At 59.7% G+C, this 22,516-nt stretch overlaps 1 protein-coding gene across 1 annotated transcript; it reads left to right on the forward strand.

The window, feature by feature from the left end:
- The first annotated feature begins 9,831 nt into the window (after positions 1 to 9,831).
- Positions 9,832 to 15,154, forward strand: LOC103307388 (T-cell-interacting, activating receptor on myeloid cells protein 1-like). Its single transcript, XM_065571705.1, has 4 exons — positions 9,832 to 10,707; positions 12,547 to 12,837; positions 14,029 to 14,138; positions 14,237 to 15,154. Exons 1-3 carry the CDS (start codon positions 10,521 to 10,523, stop codon positions 14,136 to 14,138), a joined length of 588 nt encoding a protein of 195 aa, XP_065427777.1. The 5' UTR covers positions 9,832 to 10,520; the 3' UTR covers positions 14,237 to 15,154.
- The last annotated feature ends 7,362 nt before the right edge of the window (positions 15,155 to 22,516 follow it).

Below are 22,516 nucleotides of genomic sequence, written 5' to 3' on the forward strand. Positions count from 1 at the left end.
TGGGGGGGTGCCCCTTTTAGTGAGACAGCCCTTCTCGCGGGTCCACTCTCTCGGGGGTCAGGCCCCTCCACCTCCTGGATCCGCACCTCTCTGAGCCTTAGCACGTCTGTCTCTGCCGTGGGCCCCCTCAGGGAGTCCACTCGCTCTGGACCCCCGGGGTCTCCTCCCCCGAAGGAGTTGATGCAACCCTGTTCTCTAGACCGGAGCGACTCTCAGCCAGCATGAAACAGGAGGGTTTATTGAGAGTTGAACACAGCACAGGAAACTCTCTGACCCTCAGGCCTGGCCTCCCTCAGCACAGCACATCCCAGTCTCTCTGCATCCAGGCAGGCTTTGCCTGCTGCCCCTCTCCAGCCCCGAGCCCCCCTGCTTCCCAGCTGGGCATCTGAGATCACCGGCCCCAAGTCCCACCTCTGTCCATTGTCTTCTCTCCAGGGAAACTGGGTTGTCTGGGCCTCCTCTGGCTGGACCCGGCTGGTCAGGTCACTGGGGTCCTCTCTTCGCAGCCTATTGTCCTCCCACTGGCCAGAACCGGCTGTGACTCCTGAGCTGGGCCTCCGGGTCCCCAGTCAGTGGGTGTAGTGGGCTGGTCACCCGCTCCTGCCCTGAGGGGTTTAAAGACAGCCCTGGGAGGGGGCTGGTGCAGGGGAAAGCAGCTACTAGGCTGCTTGGGGAAGCAGCCGCAGCTGGGCCACGCCCCAATCAGGCCTCATCTGGCCCTATATAAGAGGGCAGTGGGCACGGCACAGTCAGACACCCTCTAACTGCTAAGAGGGAGGGACCTGGCTGCAGGGACCTGAGTGGAGCAGGGCTGGGGAAAGGTGGAGGAGCTGGGGAGCTCCAGCCTGGAAGGCACCAGGCTGCGGCCTAGCCGAAAGCCAACGGGTACTGGGGGTTGCAGAGGACAGCCCAGGGGTAGGCAGAGGCAGCAGGTCCAAACCCAACCTTGCTGGTGATGAGTGGCTGATACTGCAGTCTGCCCCAGGGCACGGGGGCTAGATGATGACTGGTAGTAGCCTTATACTGAGGCAAGGTAGGGCTAGTGGGTGGGGGTTCCGTGGAGAGGGGAGAGACTGAGGGATGTATGGCCAGGGGGCAGCACCCCAGATAACAGAGCACTGGGGCTGGGAGGGACACGGGAGCCAAGCGGCAGCGGGACACCGGCCTGCAGCGGGTGCTCTGGAGGCTGGATGAGCTAATTCCCAGAAACATCCAGCAGGAGGTGCCACAGGGGTGAGTTGCACATCACTACACTACATTCTCCAGGCCATTGGTGGGGGTCCCAAGTTCCCTCTCCGGTCCTCTGTAACAACAAACTCCCTCTCCCCTCACCTCGTTAAACCAGTAACCCCCAGGGACACTGAGTCCCATCCCCTCTGCATGCAACCCACTGGAAAAACCAAGAAAATCCCCCACTTTGTCACATAATCCATGGTGAGGTGGTTCCCTCTGTTGGGGCCGTTTGGAGGGGGATGGTCCCTGCAGACAGAACTGAAGGCCAGAATTCTTCTATATGGAGGGTGATGGACAGATCCATGGGGATGGACGGTCATGGGTCAGTGGGTCCTTGGGAACATAGGGTGGTGGACAGATGGGAGCATGTCTGGTGATGGATAGGAAGATGGACTAAGATGGTAGACTGTGTCTACATGAAAACTGGACCTGAAATGACCAATCCCGTGTGGTTCCCAACCCTCATTGGTGATTTCAGAGCAAGTCTGGGCTGTCGGAGCCAGGCAGGGGCTGCATCTGCGCTGAGGGTCTCGCTGAGCCGATCCTCCCCATTCTGGGATTCCTGGTCCTGAGCCGGCCTGAATCCCTGGGTCCCGTCCTCTCCCTCAGCCTGGGTAAGAGCCGCCATAGTGGGTTATCAGGAGGGGGGTCCCGGTATAACTAACCACAGACACCAGGGCTCCAGCTTTCTCACCCTCCACACAGCTCCCGACAGACGCTGGTTCTATTCCCACAGGGGGAACTGACCCGAGTCAGCCGGGAATGGTGCTGGCTCCCACCCACCCAGGCAGCGCAGGGCCAGGTACCGGGGCTGGTGGCAGGAAATCTCCAGCAACCCCCCCAGAAACAGGTTTGTGCTGCCCAAGGATCTGCCCCCAGGAGAAGGTACGGAGGGCTCGCTGCGTGGGACAGGGGCAGATCCCCAAAGCGAATGCCCATCTGGGCTCATTTTATATGCTGGGGGGTGTCAGTGGGCAGATGCCAGATTGGCTTGATAGGGGCAGGGCCCGGGAGAGCTTCCCCAAACACACAGCCCCACCCTGGGGGTCCCACAGACCGGGGAGCTGTGCTGCCCACTAGCACCATAAAACCACCCGTGTGGGGCACAGCTCGGTGTGTATCCCCCTGGGAGAATGGTGCTGGGGATGGAGAGCTGGGGATAACGGTCTGATGTATCCCGTCTCCGCCTGTGTCTGCAGAGGGCCCAGGGGAACGGCTCAGAAGCAGGGCTCCCTCTTCGCATGGGTGCAGTTCAGCAGGATGTTAACCCTGGAACCTACCAACCCAGATAGACACGGTGTTAACACTTGAACCCACTGATTTAGAGTAACACCTTGTTGCCCCTGGAAACTAATGATGGCTGTTGTGGTGACAGGACTGCTACGTTTTCCGCTGCTGATCCCTTCAGCGGGGCCTGGTTCTCCCAATGATCTCAAAACCTCCCGCCACTGCCATCCCCCCACCCACATGATTCCTATGCAGAAATGAGCTGAAGCTGCTGGGAAATTTGCAGGATAGGGGCAGGACCTGAGTCTGGCGGGGCGGGGGGAGGAGAAAGGGTGTGCTGCAGGATCTGGGCCCAGCTGGCTTCAGAGGCATGGGACCTCAGGTACATTTCCCCCCCGCCCCGCCCTCCAGGCCCCACCCCCGTACAGCCCTCTGCCATTGGGAGTGAACGCCCTGACCACTCTTACCCAGAATCCCCTCTGCTCCTGCACCCCACTAGCCCCATGGAATGTTCTGCTGTGCGTCCCTGGTTCCTCGAGGGGGAGGGGCTGGGGCAGCAGGTAGCAAACCAGCCACTCACGGCCTGGTGCTGCTTCCCAGAGGGATCGGAACCAGATGAGTTCTGAGCAGCCCCATCAGCGCTGGGGTGAGCGCGGCGGCCGCCGGCCTCCTTCCCCACCCTCCTGGCCTTCGTCTGCTACAGAAGAACCCGAGGAAGTGAGTTCCCCGCCCAGCCAGGGCAGGGCTAAGTCGGGCTGGGAAGGAGTCACGGCTTGGATGGGAGACAGGCCAGGAAACTCAGGGGGTGGGGCAGGGTTCTCTGTAGGGGGCGCTCTCCCTACAATCAGGGCTGGCCCCAATGCCTCAGGGCAGCTCGAGGGGGTGCTGTGCTGCAGGGGGTGGGGGGCTCCATAGGGGGAACCGTGCTGCAGGGAGCCAGGCTCAGCAGCTGAAGGGGGCAGGGCTCCCCCTGGACAGAGCAGTGGCAGGGGGATGCTCTTTCCTGGGCCCTCCGTCCCGGCTGCCCTGTAGGGCTGAGGGGCAGGGCTGGTACATGGGATCTGGGTCGACTCATGGACGATTCTGCTTCATGTCTCTGCAGGGAAAGGATCAGCCCAGAGACAGAGCGGGTGAGACCCCAGCTCCACTCCCCACCCCCGATCTACCTGTCCCTGTCCTGGGTTCTCTCCCTGGCCCAGGGAGGGCAGTGGGGTCTAGTGGGTTGGAGCGGGGGATGGGGCTAGGAGCCAGGACTCCTGGGTTCTGTTACTATCTCTCTCTCTCCCCATAGGGAATCCAAGGCTGCAGCCGCAGTCTATATGGCACATATGAGGGGGCAGGCGAGGGGAGGGGAAGGGAGGGATGGGTGCTTCCTGGTGCAGGCCACATCCTGTTGGGGGGAGGACATGTTGATGTGAGGTGCAGCCTGTGTGTCGCTTTGGGACGAGTCATCTCTGCACTCTTTTGGGTGTGCTCCTGCTCTGTGACTCAGTTTCCCTTGCTGCCCCATGGAGCTAGTGATCCTGCCCCACCCCAGTGTGCTGGGAGAGGACATTTGTTGGTACAGAGGACCGGCGACGGAACTTGGGACCCCAGCCAATGGCCTGGAGAATGGAGACCCCAGCGACTGGTGACCTGGTGAGGTGGGCGGGGCTGTTAGGATTGTTAAGGCTAGAAAGGCCTGTTGGAAAAGATCAGGGCAGCCTGAGCCTGGGCATCTCTTGATGCCTCCTGAGATTGCCCCATTCTCAGCTGGTCCCCGGACTGGGCAGCTCCCATGTAGGGCTGGGAGGTGATGATGGGGTGGGGGTGGACTGGGCAGCTGCAGGAGGGGATGTGGTTTGCTGGGTGTTGCAGGGATCTGGCTTTGCTCTGACCGCGGTAGATTTGGGCTGGAGATTGCAGAGAAACCAACTGATGGGAAGAAAGGGGCTGAGCGCATCACGGGCTTCCTGGGGCTGCAGCCCCCGGCGCAGTTCCTCATTCTCCTCTCACTCGGGCCTCAGGCTGGGTGGAGCTGGGCACCAGGGTGTTGGTGGCAGCACTGAGGGGTCCCCACTGCCCCGTCATGGCATCTGCTCTCACCATCCTCCTTCTTGGTGAGTATCAAAGACAGCCAAGGCATGTGCCCACGGTGGCGTGGATCTGAGACCAGGGCGTGTGCCCATAAGGGCGGGGGTCTGAGACCGGCGTGTGGGATCCAGTTGCTCTGGAATCTGGTCACTAATGAGCCGTCTCCTCTCCAGGCTGCTGGCTGGCCGGGCACAGCGGAGTGTGGGGAGGTGAGTATCAGTCTGTGGGGAGGACGGTAACATCAAGGACGGGGAGGGGATGCGTTGGGTGAGAAAAGAGGAACTGAGCCCTGAACCTTCCCCAAAACTCAACCCAAGCTCCCCCTGTGAGCTCAGACCTGGCCCTGTTCTTCTGTGTCCCCCCACCCTCCCATCCCCCATTTCATAGAGTAACTAGGAGCTGAATCTGGCTCCCGGGGTCTGACGAAGCAGATGGGAACCGTCCCTGGTTCAATGTCCTGCCCCCCCACAGGCTGTGAGGATCGGGGAGGCAGCACGTGGATTTATTTCAGCTCATACAAACGCTAACAGGGCCCATCTGTGGGCTCTGGATCCCCTCGGGGAACCGAAACGTTCACGGTCAGTGCCGCCGTGGGGAGAAGCCCCCAGATCCGCCCCTGCCCCCAGATCCACCCCCAACAGCTCCCTCCCCTGCACTCTCAGCCCCCCACACACACTCCTGCTGGTCACAGACTCTATTTCCAACCCCAGGGCAGGGGGCAGAGCGGCAGGGGGCCCACTGGTCAGGCTCCCTGGCTGGCATCAGGTGGGGCCAGCGGGGGGTGGGGGGGACTCACTCCATAACAGAACAGAATCGCATGACCCCATCGAGATCATTGTAGCAGGTGAAGGGCCCGGCTCAGTGTCCTGGCTCCCAGCCCCACACCCAGCCAGACCCTCAGGGGGGCTCTGCACCAATGGGACGCTCAGAGCCAGGCTCTGCCCTGGGCCCAGCAGAGGGGACGCCTGGCCGGGGAGAGGGGACAGAGTCACTGTGGTGTTCCCCAGCCAGGGGGGACCAGCAGCCACTGGAGATTTAGGGTAAAGGAAGGGGGATCCCTGCCCCCAGGGGAGATGCAGAGTAGGGCGGCCTTTACCAGGCAACACATCAGTTACGGGGTGATGGGCAGAGCTGAAGGTTGAGTAGGGTTACCATATTTAACAAATTAAAAAAGAGGACCCTACACTGGGCCCTGGCCCCGCCCATTTCCCACCCCTAGCCCCGCCCCAACTCCGCCCCTCCTCCCTCCCACTCCCAGCCACGTGAAAAGGGCTGCCCGAGCGATACCGGCTTCACGGTTTGCCGGGCAGGCCCCAGACCCTGCTCCCCCAGCCGGCGCTTCCCCAGCACAGCTGGAGCCCGGGAGGGGAAGCGCCCAGCCGGGGGCGCAGGGTCTGGAGGCTGCCCGGAAAACCGTGAAGCTGGTAGCACTTGGGCTTCGGGCAGCCCCTATGCCTCCGGACCCTGCGCCCCCGGCTGGGCACTTCCCCTCCCGGGCTCCGGCGGTGCAGGGTCCGGAGGTATGGGGGCTGCCCAAAGCCTGTAGCACTCGGCTCTTAAACAGAGCCGAAGAGTCGGGGGAGGAGCAGAGCCGCAGGGGGAGGGGAAGTGCCCAGCCGGCATTTTCCCGGACATGTTCGGCTTCTTGGCAATTCCCCCCAGACGGGGGTTTGATTGCCGAAAAGCCGGACATGTCCGGGGAAAAAACGGACGTATGGTAACCCTAAGGTTGAGTGTATAGTAGAGACTTGCACAGTCCCCTGCAAGTCAGTGGTGCTGCTGTGCACAGAACCCAGCAGTCCTGGCCCCCGTCCCCCCTGCTCTCCCCCCTAGACCCCACTCCTCTCCTAGAGACAGGGACAAAACCCAGGAGTCCTGGCTCCCAGCAGAGAAGCCAGGGAGTGAATGGACCCTGGAGACTGGACTGGCCTGTCACCCACTAGGGAGCAGAGCTCTGGGCCCCCAGGGGTTGCTCCGTGTCTCATGCTGTTAGCCCAGGGCTCAGAGGAAACTCTGGCCCCTGTGGAAAGGCATCCATGAGCCCGTCCCCAGGGCTGCCAGGTCTGACCCACCACTGAGGCCCTGTGGTGAGGACGGGCCCCAGGACTGAGTGACGGGGCCTGCGTCTCACGGCCTGTCTCCTTCCCACTGCAGAGCCCAGCTACCCCAAACCCAGCATCTCCCTGAGCCCCAGAGGGGGAGTCTCCCTGGGGGGAGCCGTGAGCGTCTGGTGTCGGGAGCAGCACCGGGGCGTGAGGTTCGTGCTGAATAAAGAGCGACGCCATTTCCTATCTGTGGATTCGGACGAGAATGAGGTTGTGTTTCACATCAACAATGTGAGCCGGGAGCACGGTGGGAGCTACAGCTGCTTCTATCACAGCCAATCGGAGCCGCTCAACGTGTCATACCCCAGCGACCCCGTGGAGCTGGTGGTGAGAGGTGAGGGGCCCAGCTCGGCGTCCCCGTTCCCAGCCCCACCCCCAGCCAGACCCTCCCGGGCGCTCGGTGCCAATGGGACGCTCAGAGCCAGGTTCTGCCCTGAGCCCTGACCCTGCCGAGGGGACACCTGGCCGGGGAGTGGGGATGGAGTAACTGGGGGGTTCCCCAGCCATGGGGGAGCAGCAGCCCCTGGAGACTCGGGGCAGGGAGGCGACTTTAACGCTGCCCCTTGTGCATAGGAACTGTGAGTTGCTATTTAATCCCATGATCCCATCCCCTCTGTTCTCCAGCGCCCACCCCAGGCAGTGACCCAGCCCGGGCTGAATGAGGCAGGGGCTGCAGGAGAAGCTTTGGCTTGGTGGACATGTGTCATGGACTCACAGATCATGCCCACTCGTGGCCCCGTGCAGTCCATGCAGGGGTGCCCCTTTCAGTGCAACAGCCCTTCTCGGGGGTCCACTCTCTCTCGGGGTCAGGCCCCTCCACCTCCTGGAGCCGCACCTCTCAGAGCCTTCGCACGTCTGTCTCTTGCCGTGGGCCCCCTCAGGGAGGGTAAAACAAGAGGGTTATTGAGAGTTGAACACAGCACAGGAAACTCTCAGGGCCTCAGGCTTGGCCTCCCTCAGCCCAGCACACCCCAGTCTCTCTGCATCCAGGTGGGCTCTGCCTGCTCCCCCTCTCCAGCCCTGACCCCCTTGCTTCCCAGCTGGGCATCTGAGGTCCCTGGCCCCAAGCCCTTCCTCTGTCCATTGTCTTCTCCCCAGGTAAACAGGGTTGTAAACCGGGGCCTCCTCTCCTCGCTTCTGTCCTCTGGCTGGTTAGGTCACTGGGTCCTCACTCTGCAGCCTATTGTCCTCCCACTGGCCAGAACCGGCTGCAACTCCTGAGCTGGGTCTCTGGGTTGGGGTCTCAGGTCACCGGTCGCTGGGGTATCCATCCTCCAGGCCACTGGCTGGGGTCCCAAGTTCCCTCTCCGGTCCTCTGTAACAACAAGCTCCCTCTCCCCTCCCCTCGTTACACCAGTAACACTCAGGGAAACTGAGTCCCACCCCCTCCGCATGCGAACCATTGAAACCCCACGGAAAACAAGAAAACCCCCCATTCCGTCACAACATGGCACTTGGCTGGGACCCAGGAGATCTGGTCCAGCTCCTGGTGTAGCCACAGACTCTGTGCGGTGGGAACACATTGTGGTTTTCAAAAGTGTCCTTCCTTGTGGGGAGGCCTCAATCTTGGGGATCTCAGGTCGAGCGCCCACAAACCGAGACGCCCACAGTTAGCGGAGACCTCTGCAAACACTGGCCTCAATAGCGCTGGATCCCTTTTGTTGGGGAGCATGTAGGGCCCCCGCCATGATCAGGGCCCTGCTGTTCCAGGCGCTGCATAAACACAGAGTGAAGAGACAGTTCCGGCCCCTGGGAGCTCACTAAGGAAAGTGAATCCAACTGTGCCTCAGTTTCCCACTGTGTAGAATGGGAATAATGACCCCTTCTTGCCTCCCGGGGGTCTGACTTCCAGTGTGGAGCCCTGCACTGCCAGGTGCCAAAGACCCGCCTGTGAGTCACCCTATGTCCAGGGCAGGCCTGAAGCAGTGAATTAGGCCGGGGCCACACACGGGCATATGAGGATCCCAAGAACAGGGAGCTGCGGCTTGCTATCTGTGGGGCTAGGAGCCCAGCTCGCAGGGCCGGGATTCTGGGTGGGGGGACTCTGGGTTCTGGGAGAGAATCTCTGGCTCTAGGCCCCTGGATCTGCCGGGGCTGGGGCCGGTCGGGGAGGCCGGGGCTGGGTGGGTGCCCGGGTCTGGCTCTCACAGCCTGTCTCCTGTGCACAGATCCCAGCTTACCCAGACCCTCCATCTCTCTGAGCCCCACTGGGGTCACTGCCCCAGGGGCAGACGTCACCATCCAGTGTCAGGGGCAGCGCCAGAACGTGACGTTCTTCCTGCACAAGGCTGGAGACCTGAACCCGCCGCGACACATGGACCCTGCTGGGGATGGGGCCGAGTTCCGCATCCCCACCGTGGGCCGGCAGCACGGAGGGAACTACAGCTGCAGCTACCGGCCCCGATCAGAGCCCTTCGTCTCCTCGCAGCCCAGCGACCCCGTGCAGCTGGTGGTAGCAGGTGAGGAGCCCGGCTCAGCGTCCTTGTTCCCATCCCCACACCCAGCCAGATCCTTTGCGGGGTCTCTGCACTAATGGAACGCTCAGAGCCAGGCTCTGCCCTGAGCCCTGGGCCCAGCAGAGGGGACACCCAGCTATGGAGCAGGGACAGAGTCACTGCGGGGTTCCCCATCCAGGGGGATCAGCAGCCACTGGAGGTTTCGGGTAAAGGAAGGGGGAATCCCTGCCCCCAGGGGAGATGCAGAGCAGGGGCGGCCTTTACCAGGCAACACATCAGTTACGGGGTGATGGGCAGAGCTGAAGGTTGAGTAGGGTTACCATATTTAACAAATTAAAAAAGAGGACCCTCCACTGGGCCCTGGCCCCGCCCATTTCCCACCCCCTTCCCCGCCCCAACTCCGCCCCTCCTCCCTCCCACTCCCAGCCATGTGAAAAGGGCTGCCCGAGCGCTACCGGCTTCACGGTTTGCCGGGCAGGCCCCAGACCCTGCTCCCCCAGCCGGCGCTTCCCCAGCACAGCTGGAGCCCGGGAGGGGAAGCGCCCAGCCGGGGGTGCAGGGTCTGGAGGCTGCCCGGAAAACCGTGAAGCTGGTAGCACTTGGGCTTCGGGCAGCCCCTATGCCTCCGGACCCTGCGCCCCCGGCTGGGCACTTCCCCTCCCGGGCTCTGGCGGCGCAGGGTCCGGAGGTATGGGGGCTGCCCAAAGCCTGTAGCACTCGGCTCTTAAACAGAGCCGAAGAGTCGGGGGAGGAGCAGAGCCGCAGCGGGAGGGGAAGTGCCCAGCCGGCATTTTCCCGGACATGTTCGGCTTCTTGGCAATTCCCCCCAGACGGGGGTTTGATTGCCGAAAAGCCGGACATGTCCGGGGAAAAAACGGACGTATGGTAACCCTAAGGTTGAGTGTATAGTAGAGACTTGCACAGTCCCCTGCAAGTCAGTGGTGGTGCTGTGCACAGAACCCAGGAGTCCTGGCCCCCGTCCCCCCTGCTCTCCCCACTAGATCCCACTCCTCTCCTAGAGACAGGGACAAAACCCAGGAGTCCTGGCTCCCAGCAGAGAAGCCAGGGAGTGAATGGACCCTGGAGACTGGACTGGCCTGTCACCCGCTAGGGAGCAGAGCTCTGGGCCCCCAGGGGCTGGGGTTGCTCCGTGTCTCATGCTGTTAGCCCAGGGCTCAGAGGAAACTCTGGCCCCTGTGGAAAGGCATCCAGGAGCCCGTCCCCAGGGCCGCCGGGTCTGACCCACCACTGAGGCCCTGTGGTGAGGACGGGCCCCAGGACTGAGTGACGGGGCCTGCGTCTCACGGCCTGTCTGCTTCCCACTGCAGAGCCCAGCTACCCCAAACCCAACATCACCCTGAGCCCCAGCGGGGGGGTCTCCCTGGGGGGAAATGTGACTGTCTGGTGTCGGGGGCAGCGCTGGGGCATGCGGTTCGTGCTGAATAAAGAGCGACGCCATTTCCTACCTGTGGATACGGACAACAATGAGGCTGTATTTCCCATCAACAACGTGCGCCGGGAGGACGGTGGTAGCTACAGCTGCTCCTATCACAGCCGATCGGAGCGGCTCAATGTGTCGTACCCCAGCGACCCCGTGGAGCTGGTGGTGAGAGGTGAGGTGCCCGGCTTGGCGTCCCCGTTCCCAACCCCTCCCCCAGCCAGACCCTCCCGGGCGCTCGGTGCCAATGGGACGCTCATAGCCAGGTTCTGCCCTGAGCCCTGACCCTGCCGAGGGGACACCTGGCCGGAGAGTGGGGATGGAGTAACTGGGGGGTTCCCCAGCCAGGGGAGAGCAGCAGTCCCTGGAGACTCGGGGCAGGGAGGCGACTTTAACGCTGCCCCTTGTGCATAGGAACTGTGAGTTGCTATTTAATCCCATGATCCCATCCCCTCTGTTCTCCAGCGCCCACCCCAGGCAGTGACCCAGCCCGGGCTGAATGAGGCAGGGGCTGCAGGAGAAGCTTTGGCTTGGTGGACATGTGTCATGGACTCACAGATCATGCCCACTCGTGACCCCGTGCGGTCTGTGCAGGGGTGCCCCTTTCAGTGCAACAGCCCTTCTCGGGGGTCCACTCTCTCTCGGGGTCAGGCCCCTCCACCTCCTGGAGCCGCACCTCTCAGAGCCTTCGCACGTCTGTCTCTTGCCGTGGGCCCCCTCAGGGAGAGTAAAACAAGAGGGTTATTGAGAGTTGAACACAGCACAGGAAACTCTCAGGGCCTCAGGCCTGGCCTCCCTCAGCCCAGCACACCCCAGTCTCTCTGCATCCAGGTGGGCTCTGCCTGGTCCCCCTCTCCAGCCCAGAGCCCCCTGCTTCCCAGCTGGGCATCTGAGGTCCCTGGCCCCAAGCCTGGCCTCTGTCCATTGTCTTCTCCCCAGGTAAACAGGGTTGTAACCCGGGGCCTCCTCTCCTCGCTTCTGTCCTCTGGCTGGAACCGGCTGGTTAGGTCACTGGGTCCTCACTCTGCAGCCCATTGTCCGCCCACTGGCCAGAACCGGCTGCAACTCCTGAGCTGGGTCTCCGGATCGTCAAGTCACCAGTCGCTGGGGTCTCCATTCTCCAGGCCATTGGCTGGGGTCCCAAGTTCCCTCTCCGGTCCTCTGTAACAACAAACTCCCTCTCCCCTCCCCTCGTTAACCCAGTAACACTCAGGGAAACTGAGTCCCACCCCCTCTGCATGCAAACCATTGAAACCTCACCGAAAACAAGAAAACCCCCCATTCCGTCACAACATGGCACTTGGCTGGGACCCAGGAGATCTAGTCCAGCTCCTGGCGCAGCCACAGACTCTGTGTGATGGGAGCATGTTGTGGTTTTCAAACGTGTCCTTCATTGTTGGGGCCTCAATCTTGGGGATCTCAGGCAAAGTGCCCACAAACCAAGACCCCCATAGTTAGTGGAGACCTCTGCAAACGCTGGCCTCAATAGCGCTGGATCCCTTGTGTTGGGGGAGCATGTAGGGCCCGCGCCATGATCAGGGTCCTGCTGTGCCAGGCGCTGCATAAACACAGAGTGAAGAGACAGTCCTGGCCCCTGGGAGCTCACTGAGGAAAGTGAATCTGTCTGTGCCTCAGTTTCCCACTGTGTAGAATGGGAATAATGACCCCTTCTTGCCTCCCGGGGGTCTGACTTCCAGTGTGGAGCCCTGCACTGCCAGGTGCCAAAGACCCGCCTGTGAGTCACCCTATGTCCAGGGCAGGCCTGACGCAATGAATGAGGCTGGGGCCACACACGGGCATATGAGGATCCCAAGAACAGGGAGCTGCGGCTCGCTATCTGTGGGGCTAGGAGCCCAGCTCGCAGGGCCGGGATTCTGGGTGGGGGGAACTCTGGGTTCTGGGAGAGAATCTCTGGCTCTAGGCCCCTGGATCTGCCGTGGCTGGGGCCGGTCGGGGAGGCCGGGGCTGGGTGGGTGCCCGGGTCTGGCTCTCACAGCCTGTCTCCTGTGCGCAGATCCGAACTTACCCAGACCCTCCATCTCTCTGAGCCCCACTGGGATCACCGCCCCAGGGGCAGACGTTACCATCCAGTGTCAGGGGCAGCACCAGAACGTGACGTTCTTCCTGCACAAGGCTGGAGACCAGAACCCGCAGCAACACATGGACCCTGCTGGGGATGGGGCCGAGTTCCGCATCCCCACCGTGGGCCGGCAGCACGGAGGGAACTACAGCTGCAGCTACCGGCCCCGATCAGAGCCCTTCGTCTCCTCGCAGCCCAGTGACCCCGTGCAGCTGGTGGTAGCAGGTGAGGAGCCCGGATCAGCGTCCTTGTTCCCATCTCCACACCCAGCCAGATCCTTGCGGGGTCTCTGCACTGAGGGGATGTTCAGAGCCAGGCTCTGCCCTGAGCCCTGGGCCCAGCAGAGGGGACACCCAGCTCTGGAGCAGGGACAGAGTCACTGCGGGGTTCCCCATCCAGGGGGAGCAGCAGCCACTGGAGGTTTGGGGCAGACAGAGGGGGTTCCCTGCCCCCAGAGGGAGCGGCAGAGGAGAGGGCTTTTCCCAGGGGGATGCTCACTGGGTTGCTCCCGTTCTTAGGACCTATAGAGGAGTTGGGGTCTGGGGGGCGCAATTGCTGTGGAAACAGGTCATGGTGCCCAGGGGTGGGTGGGGCCCAGACATCAGGGGAAGGGGCAGCCCCAGATCCCCCAATGCCTCCTGCTATGCAGGTCATGGCCTGGAATTTGCTGGAGTATCCCGGGGAGGGACAGGATCTGACGGCTGGGCTGTGAAATTGGGCCCAGCTGGGTGCCAGAGTCCTGGGGCAATAACCCCCCCCTTCTTGGGCCACATGACATCCCCCTGGCAATATGAATGAGCATTTCCCAGAATTCCCTTGGTTCTTGCTTCCCCTCCCCCCATTGGGGTCTCAGGGGTCCCCCTGACCTTCCCCCCAATAGATGTTCTGCTCCCTCTGTCTGCTCCCTAGGCCTGGGCATCACCTGAGTCTGGGGGGCAGCAGGTAACGTACCAGCCTCCCCCAGTGCGCACTGCCTGGCTGTGTTTGGCAGCAGCTGAGATACCCCCGGGCTGGGCTCACTGTACAGCAGACAGGCCCGAGCAGAGGTACCTGTGGGGGTGGACAGAGGGGTCCTATGGGGACAGGGAGCTGGGGTGGTTCCCTGTTCTGGGGGGCTAAGACCCTGAGGCTCTGATTGTCATGATCCCCTGGCCCAGTCCTGGGGTGTCGGGTGTCTTGGGGGCAGTTCATCCACCTGGGAGCCTCCTTCACCAGAGCAGCTGAGGCAGCAGGACGTGGCCTCCCCTTAGGGGTCTGGCCTGGGGAGGCCCCAGAGCCATGGCACCTGGGAGACCTCCAGAGGGGGCTAAGCTGGACCTGCCGGATGGGGTGGGGTTGGGGACTCCGCTCCCAGGGCAATGCCAGCTGCTGATTTCCCTATCCAAGTGGCCAAGTGACTCTTCCCTTTCCCCCTAGATTTCACCAACATCAACGTCGCCCGCCTGGGGCTGAGTGCTGCAGTCCTGCTCGTCCTGGGGCTGATCCTGGCAGAGGCCTATTACAGCCGCCCAAGGGGGACCCCCTAGGTGAGGTGACCCCGCCCCTTCTCTGCCCCTTGCTCCCCCCAGGGGCTGGGCCCAGGGAGACACGCCATCTCTAACCCGCCATCTCTCTGCACCCCCAGGAGCCTGGATCCGGCCATGCGGAGAAGATGAGCTTCTTCCCCGTTGGGTGCTGAGGCCCCGGCACAAACTGCCCCTGCCCTCAAACATACCTGCTTTGGAGAATCCTGCCCCCCAAAAGCTCCCGACCTCAGAACAGCTCCCCAGGATTGAACCCCCAATGCCGTGTGTGACGTTGCACTTCATATGTTTATGGAAATATGGTTATGAGTGTAAATATAATGTAAGTGGAATATGTTTGATGCAAAAGGTCTTTTGTAAGGTATCATTACAAAGCTTATGATCTACTGAGTGTGTTCATCCCATTTGTTTGCATGTATCTATTTGTATGAATGTATCATTCTTGTATATAAAACTAGAAATATGAAGTTAACTCTGAGGTTCTCTTGTAATTATGTAAAATGTGGACCATTAATGGTGGCTTAGAATCTTGATGGCACCCATTGACTAGGACAATTGGCTGTAGATGGTTTATTTACCTGCAAGCTTTCTTGTGGACCTGGGGGCCAGCCTGTGGTTAATGAAGAATGAGGTCTTCCAGGGACATGTGACCATGTCACATGATACTGGAATCCATCTTAAACCTAGTGCTTTTCCATTTAGAGGGAGGGGTGGGAACCCAGAGAGACAAAGGATTTCCGCCTTGTGCCAAAGATATAAAAGGGGTGGAACCGAACAAAGGCGACCAGTCATGAGGAATCCTCTAGTTACCACCTGAGCTGGAACTAACAAGGACAGTACCAGGGAAACGATTGGGCCCAGATTAGGAAGGAGTCTAGTCTGTGAAAGAAGCTTATTGGACCATCTCTGAGGGTGAGAGTTACCTGTATTCAGTTTCTTAAATGTATTAGGTTTAGACTTGTGTGTTTTGTTTTATTATTACTTGAACCCACTTAAATCCTACTTTTTATACTTAATAAAATCAATTTTGGTTATTAATTGAAGCAGAGTAAGTGATTAATACCTGGGGGGGCAAACAACTGTGCATATCTCTTTATCAGTGTTATAGAGGGAGAACAATTTATGAGTTTACCCTGTATAAGCTTTACACAGAGTAAAACGGGTTTATTTGGGGTTTGGATCCCATTGAGAGATAGGAAACGTGCTGAGTGGTTTTCAGTTAAAGCCTGCAGGTTTGGGGGGCGTGGCCCAGACCCTGGGTCTGTGTTGCAACAGACATAGCGTGTCTGGCTCAACAAGACAGGGTTCTGGAGTCCCAAGCTGGCAGGGAAAATGGGCTCAGAGGCACTTTCAGCACGTCAGGGGAGTGTCCCAAGGGATCTCTGTGACCAAACCCGTCACAGTCGGACTTTAACAGCAGCTGTGGCGATTCCAGCTCAGTTCCGCTGGCTCCTCTGCCCCCCCCCCCCCCCAGCACAGTCGCTAGCGACTCTGGGGCCAGTGGGGAGACCCCCAAATCCGGGGGATTTTTCGGCTAGAGACTCGCTCCAGCGAACAGGGCTGGGGCTGGAACAAACCCCTCATTTCATACGGCGCCTGCCACAGCTCCCCTGGTTCCTGTTCCTGTCTGTAACAGCCGGTCCCAGGGGTCAATGTGGGCTTTGCCGTGGGGCTGAGCAGACTGCAGGCTCTGGACCCCACTCCCGGCCCATGTTTAACGCTGTTCAGTGTGGGGCAGGGACTGGAGCGTGTTCGCATCTTGGGCCCTTTATTTTGTCTGTAACCCTTCTGCCCATCTAAGTTGGCAGCAACAAGGGCCGGGTTCTGTATCTAGGGGTTCCGTTTCAATAACACAGTGCAAAACCGGCTCGAGCCCCCACCCAGTGATCTGGGACAATTACATACCACCCCCTGGGTGCCTCTAAGAGGCAATACTTCCCCTCTCGCAAGCACGGAGTCTGAGTGTAACAGAAAATGTTTAATAACATGAGGTAAACAACATCAGCATTAAATTGGAAAAACACCACAAACAGGCTTCATGAGCAAAAAACTCACCCCAGCAAATTGGGCTGTGTCCTTTCCCTTTGGTTCTTGAAACCAGCAACCCAAGAATCACCAAAGTCCCAAAAGTCCAACAACCCCCCCAAAGTCTCTGTCCCTGGGCAGTGCAGCCCCAGAGTTCAAGGGGGGGGGCACAGGGTGTTAAGGGGCACCTTACGTGATCCGAGGCCGACCGGCTGCCTCTCCGTGGGGTTCCGCCGCAGCCTTCTCCACGAGCCACTCCACTCCACCAGCTGTCCCGTGAGCCGCTCCCGCCGTCCACGAACGGCTCTGGCAGCTGCTCCGCTCTGCTCACCGACCTGTGAGCCGCTCAGCTCTGCTCCACTTCAGCCATTCCTTGGGCCGCTCCCACAAGGCTCCGCTCTGCTCACTGCTTCTCCAGCTGCTCCGCCCACCGACCTGTGAGTCGCTCAGCTCCAACCGTCCCGTGGGGCTCCACTCTACTAGCTGCTCCACCAGCTTCAGGCTCCCCCACTAGCACAGTCTCAGTGATCTCAGCTCTTAATAACTTTAGCTCTTTTGTGATTTCAGCTCTTAGTAATTTCAGGGGAGCCCCAGTGCTAGTGCACCATTGGCCCAAAATGAATTCAGCTCAGCAGCCTGTAACTAGACTCCTAATGTAATCAAAGTTAGCTCTGACATTCAATAATGAAGAGAGCAAATAGTGCTATTGGTGTTTCAACCCCTCAGAGAGGACCCATACCATCAGGTATAAATACCTATCCCCACCCTCTCTCAATTCACTGGGTTTTGTAACCCATGCCCCCTGTCAAGCAAGTGCTACTTAGGTAATGGTGAATGACTCACTCAGTCCTTCTGTCATACAACAGTTCCACTGGCCTTGATTCACAGAATCAGGGTAACAAAACTTTATTCTTCCTGCCCCGATAACAGAGAAGCTGGGGATCCCACACCAGCCAAAGTAACCACTTTGAGTTGCTGTTGTTTCATCCAGGCGGGTGGGTGTGCCTATGCAAACAAGATCAGCCCCTGGAGTTCTTTTCCACACTCGCCATAATTCACCACCAGATGTCAGGGTAGAGCTCATCCTGACTCTGCTTACATGTCTCCACAAACACAACAAGGCGCAGAGTGATTTAGCTGCTGGCGCATCTGGGCTCCCCCATGGCAGGCATTGGTGGGGAGCTGGAAGGAGGGAGCCAGAAGTTTGAGGGAAGTAGGTTGGGGGTGTCAGGAGGGGGGTTGAAGGCAGAGAGGCCGGGATGGGGGACAGGAGTTTGAGGGCAGACAGCCTCCCCCCAGAAGGTCAGAGCCGGGGGGCAGGATTGTTGGGGGGTCAGAGGGAGGGGGTAGCCATGAGCCCTGAGTGCCCCCTGGGCTGCCACTTCTACCCCCAGCAGCCTCCCCTCTTACTGTCCCCCTCATCCTCCCTCAGCTCCAGCCCCCTCCGCCCCAGGATCCCCCATTATCTTTTCTGTCTCCGAGTCCTCAGTCTCCTGCTCACAGCTCCCCTGTCCCTTAATGACCCCCACCCCACATTCACCCCTTCCCCACCATGGCTAGTGGTGGGGCAGTGAGGATGGGACAGGCTGGAGGTGCTGGGGGGGCAGAATGGGGGAGGGTGTCACAGACTTACAGGTTGTACCCACTCTTGGTTCCATGCAGTACCTGGGGGGAACCCCCTTCAGGGTGACAGCCCTTCCCTTAGGGAGTCCACTTACTCTGGACCCCCGGGGCCTCCACTCCCAGAGGGAATAATGCAGCCCTGTTCTCTCGCCCGGAGCGACTCTCAGCCAGCATAAAACAGGAGGGTTTATTGAGAGTTTGAACCCAGCACAAGAAACTCTCAGGGCCTCAAGCCTGGCCTCCCTCAGCCCAGCACACCCCAGTCTTCCTGCATCCAGGTGGGCTCTGCCTGCTCCCCCTCTCTAGCCCAGAGCCCCCCTGCTTCCCAGCTGGGCATCTGATATCACCGGCCTCAAGCCTCTGTCCATTGTCTTCTCTCCAGGTAAACAGGATCACCTGGGCCTCCTCTCCCCTCTTCTGTCCTCTGGCCCCCTCTGGCTGGAACTGATTGGTTACATCACTGGGGTCCTGTCTTCGCAGCCCATTGTTCTCCCATTGGCCAGAACCAGCTGTGACTCCTGAGCTGGGTCTCCGGGTCACCCGTCGCTGGGATATCCATTCTGCAGGCCATTGGCTGGGGTCCCAAGTTCCCTCTCCAGTCCTCTGTAACAATAAACTCCCCCTCCCCTCCCCTTCTTAAACCACTAACATCCAGGGAAACTGAGTCCCACCCCCTCTGCATGCAAACCATTGAAACCCCACCGAAAACAAGAAAATCCCCCACTTTGTCACATCTCTCCTCCCTTCGAGTCCAAACGGAGCAGGGTCACTTAGCCAGTGACCTGGGATGTTCAGGGCCCCCACCCCGTGATAAAACATTGGCTATAACATTAGCACTCCCTCACATGGACCGCCTCCATGTCATAACCCTGGAGGAGAAGGCTCCATCTCAGCCCCTGCAGGTGCAGGTCCATAAAGGTTTTCAGCATCATCTTTAGGGTCCCATTGAACCGCTCTACCAGCCCATTGGACTGAGGGTGGTAGGCTGAGACCCAGGTGTGTCGGACCCCACACTTCTCCCACAAGCACTGGAGAAGGGTTGACATGAAGTTAGACCCCTAGTCTGTAAGGATCTCCATGGGGAACCCCACTCTGATGAAAATGGCCAGCAGCGTGTCTGCTACGGGGTCTGCCTCGATAGAGGACAAGGCCACCACCTCGTGGTAGCGCGTAGCAAAATCTACCACCACCACGATGTATTTCTTCCCTGACCAGGTCACCCTGCTTAGGGCCCAACTATGTCCACAGCCACCTTCTGGAAAGGCTCCTCTATGATGGGCAAAGGTCTCAGCGGGGCTTTACACTTATCCCGGGCCTTCCCCACCCTCTGGCAGGAGTCACAGGACCTTCAATACTGTTGGACAGCGTCAAAGACCCTGGCCCAGTAAAAGTTCTGCAGCAGCCTCTGCCTGGTGCGCCGGATGCCCTGATGCCCCGAAAGGGGGATATCGTGGGCCAAGTACAACAGTTTGCAGCGGTACCTCTGGGGAACCCCCAACTGCCTCCTGGCTTTCCAAGCTTCAGTTTGCCCCAAACCAGCCCATTCCCGGTACAGGAATCCCTTCTCCCACAGGAATCTCTCCTGGTGGTCCTCCCCCTGGGACCCTGAACCACTGTGGCCAGCCAGGGCCCTCAGCTTCTCTAAGGAGGGATCCTCCTGCAGCTCCATCTGGAATTCAGTTGCTGGGTTTGAGGATACAGCCCTGGTTGGCGGTTCCTCAGTTTCCCCACCTTGGGACGGAGGCTCTGGCCCAGCTCTGTCAAGCCCTACCCTCAGTGCTTTGGTCCCCCCTTCAGGTGGTTCAGCGTCCCCCACTGGCTCTGGCTCCGGTTAAGGACCAGGGTGCTCTGCGTGCCATCCGGCCAGTTCTCCAAGTCATTACCCATTAGCACCTCGGTAGGCAGGTGATCGTGCACCCCGACCTCTTTGGGTCCCTCCTTAGCCCCTCATTTCAGGTATATCCTCGCTACAAGCACCTTGATGGGGTGTGACGAACTGGGACTGTTCTTACTGTGGTCTTTGTATGCTGACAGGGGAGTGGGGCTAGGATAGTCTGCATTGGGGGATGGTCCCCAGGTCCCCAGTCAGTGGGTGTAGTGGGCTGTTCACCCGCTCCTGCCCTGAGGGGTTTAAAGACAGCCCTGGGAGGGGGCTGGTGCAGGGGAAAGCAGCTACTAGGCTGCTTGGGGAAGCAGCCGCAGCTGGGCCACACCCCAATCAGGCCTCAGCTGGCCCTATATAAGAGGGCAGTGGGCAAGGCACAGTCAGATTCCCTCTAGTTGCTGAGCTAGAGGGACCTGGCTGCAGGGACCTGAATGGAGCAGGGCTGGGGAGCTCCAGCCTGGAAGGTACCAGGCTGCGGCCTAGCCAAAGGCCAACGGGTACTGGGGGCTGCAGAGGCAGCAGGTCCAAATCCAACCTTGTTGGTGATGAGTAGGCTGATACTGCAGTCTGCCCCAGGGCATGGGGGCTAGATGATGACTGGCAGTAGCCTTATACTGAGGCAAGGTGGGGCTAGTGGGTGGGGGTTCCCTGGGGAGGGGAGAGACTGAGGGGTGTATGGCCAGGAGGCAGCACCCTAGATAACAGAGCACTGGGGCTGGGAGGGATATGGGGGCCAAGTGGCAGCGGGACACGGGCCTGCAGCGGGTGCTCTGGAGGCTGGATGAGCTAATTCCCAGAAACAACCAGCAGGAGATGCCACAGGGGTGAGTTGCACATCACTACACTGGGGTATCTGTTCTCCAGGCCATTGGTGGGGGTCCCAAGTTCCCTCTCTGGTCCTCTGTAACAACAAACTCCCTCTCCCCTCACCTCTTTAAACCAGTAACCCCCAGGGACACTGAGTCCCATCCCCTCTGCATGCAACCCACTAGAAAAACCAAGAAAATCCCCCACTTTGTCACATAATCCATGGTGAGGTGGTTCCCTCTGTTGGGGCCGTTTGGAGGGGGATGGTCCTTGCAGACAGAACTGATAGCTTCAATTCTTCTATATGGAGGGTGATGGACAGATCCATGGGGATGGACGGTCACGGGTCAGTGGGTCCTTGAGAATGTAGGGTGGGGGAGAGATGGGAGCATGTCTGGTGATGGATAGGAAGATGGACTAAGATGGTAGACTGTGTCTACATGAAAACTGGACCTGAAATGACCACGAGTCTGGGCTGTCGGAGCCAGGCAGGGGCTGCATCTGCGCTGAGGGTCTCGCTGAGCCGATCCTCCCCATTCTGGGATTCCCGGGCGCTGAGCCGGCCCGAATCCCTGGGTCCCGTCCTCTCCCTCAGCCTGGGTAAGAGCGGCCATAGTTGGTTATCAGGAGGGGGGTCCCGGTATAACTAACCACAGACACTAGGGCTCCAGCTTTCTCACCCTCCACCTGGCTCCCAACAGATGCTGGTTCTATTTCCACAGGGGGAACTGACCAGACTCAGCCGGGAATGGTGCTGGCTCCCACCCGCCCAGGCAGCGCAGGGCCAGGTACTGGGGCTGGGGGCAGGAAATCTCCATCAACCCCCACCAGAAACAGGTTTGTGCTGCCCAAGGATCTGCCCCCAGGGGAAGGGACGGAGGGCTCACTGCATGGGACAGGGACAGATCCCCACAGCGAATGCCCATCTGGGCTCATTTTATATGCTGGGGGGTGTCAGTGGGCAGATGCCAGATTGGCTTGATAGGGGCAGGGCCCAGGAGAGCTTCCCCAAACACACAGCCCTACCCCGGGGGCCCCACAGACTGGGGAGCCGTGCTGCCCACTAGCACCATAAAACCACCCGTGTGGAGCACAGCTCGGTGCGTATCCCCCTGGGAGAATGGTGCTGGGGATGGAGAGCTGGGGATAACGGTCTGATGTATCCCGTCTCTGCCTGTGTCTGCAGAGGGCCCAGAGGAACGGCTCAGAAGTAGGGCTCCCTCTTCGCATGGGTGCAGTCCAGCAGGATGTTAACCCTGGAACCTACCAACCCAGATAGACACCATGTTAACACTTGAACCCACTGATTTAGAGTGATGCCTTGTTGAGCCTGGAACCTAATGATGGCGGTGACAGGACTGCTACGTTTTCCGCTGCTGATCCCTTCAGTGGGGCCTGGTTCTCCCAATGATCTCAAAACCTCCCGCCACTGCCATTCCCCCACCCACATGATTCCTACACAGAAATGAGCTGAAGCTGCTGGGAAATTTGCAGGATAGGGGCAGGACCTGAGTTGTGGGGCGAGGGGGAGAGAAAGGGTGTGCTGCAGGATCTGGACCCAGCTGGCTTCAGAGGCATGGGACCTCAGGTACATTTCCCCCACCCCAGTACAGCCCTCTGCCATTGGGAGTGAACCCCCTGACCACTCTTACCCAGAATCCCCTCTGCTCCTGCCCCCCACTAGCCCCATGGAATGTTCTGCTGTGCGTCCCTGGTTCCTCGAGGAGGAGGGGCTGGGGCAGCAGGTAACAAACCAGCCGCTCACGGCCTGGTGCTGCTTCCCAGGTAGATCGGAATTTCACGAGTTCTGAGCAGCCCCATCAGCGCTGGGGTGAGCGCGGCAGCCGCCATGTGACATTGTGCAGTCTCTATGGTTTTATAAAAACATTATATTCACTTCTTATTATGTAACTGGAATATGCTTCATGCAAAAGGTCTCTTGTAAGGTATCATTACAAAGCTTATAATCTACTGAGTATGATCATCCGTTTTGTATAAATGTACCACTCTTGTATCTGAAACTAGAAATATAAAATATAAC

The sequence above is a fragment of the Chrysemys picta genome, chromosome 17 (genome assembly GCF_011386835.1).
Source record: "Chrysemys picta bellii isolate R12L10 chromosome 17, ASM1138683v2, whole genome shotgun sequence".
In the NCBI taxonomy this organism is placed as follows: Eukaryota; Metazoa; Chordata; order Testudines; family Emydidae; genus Chrysemys; species Chrysemys picta.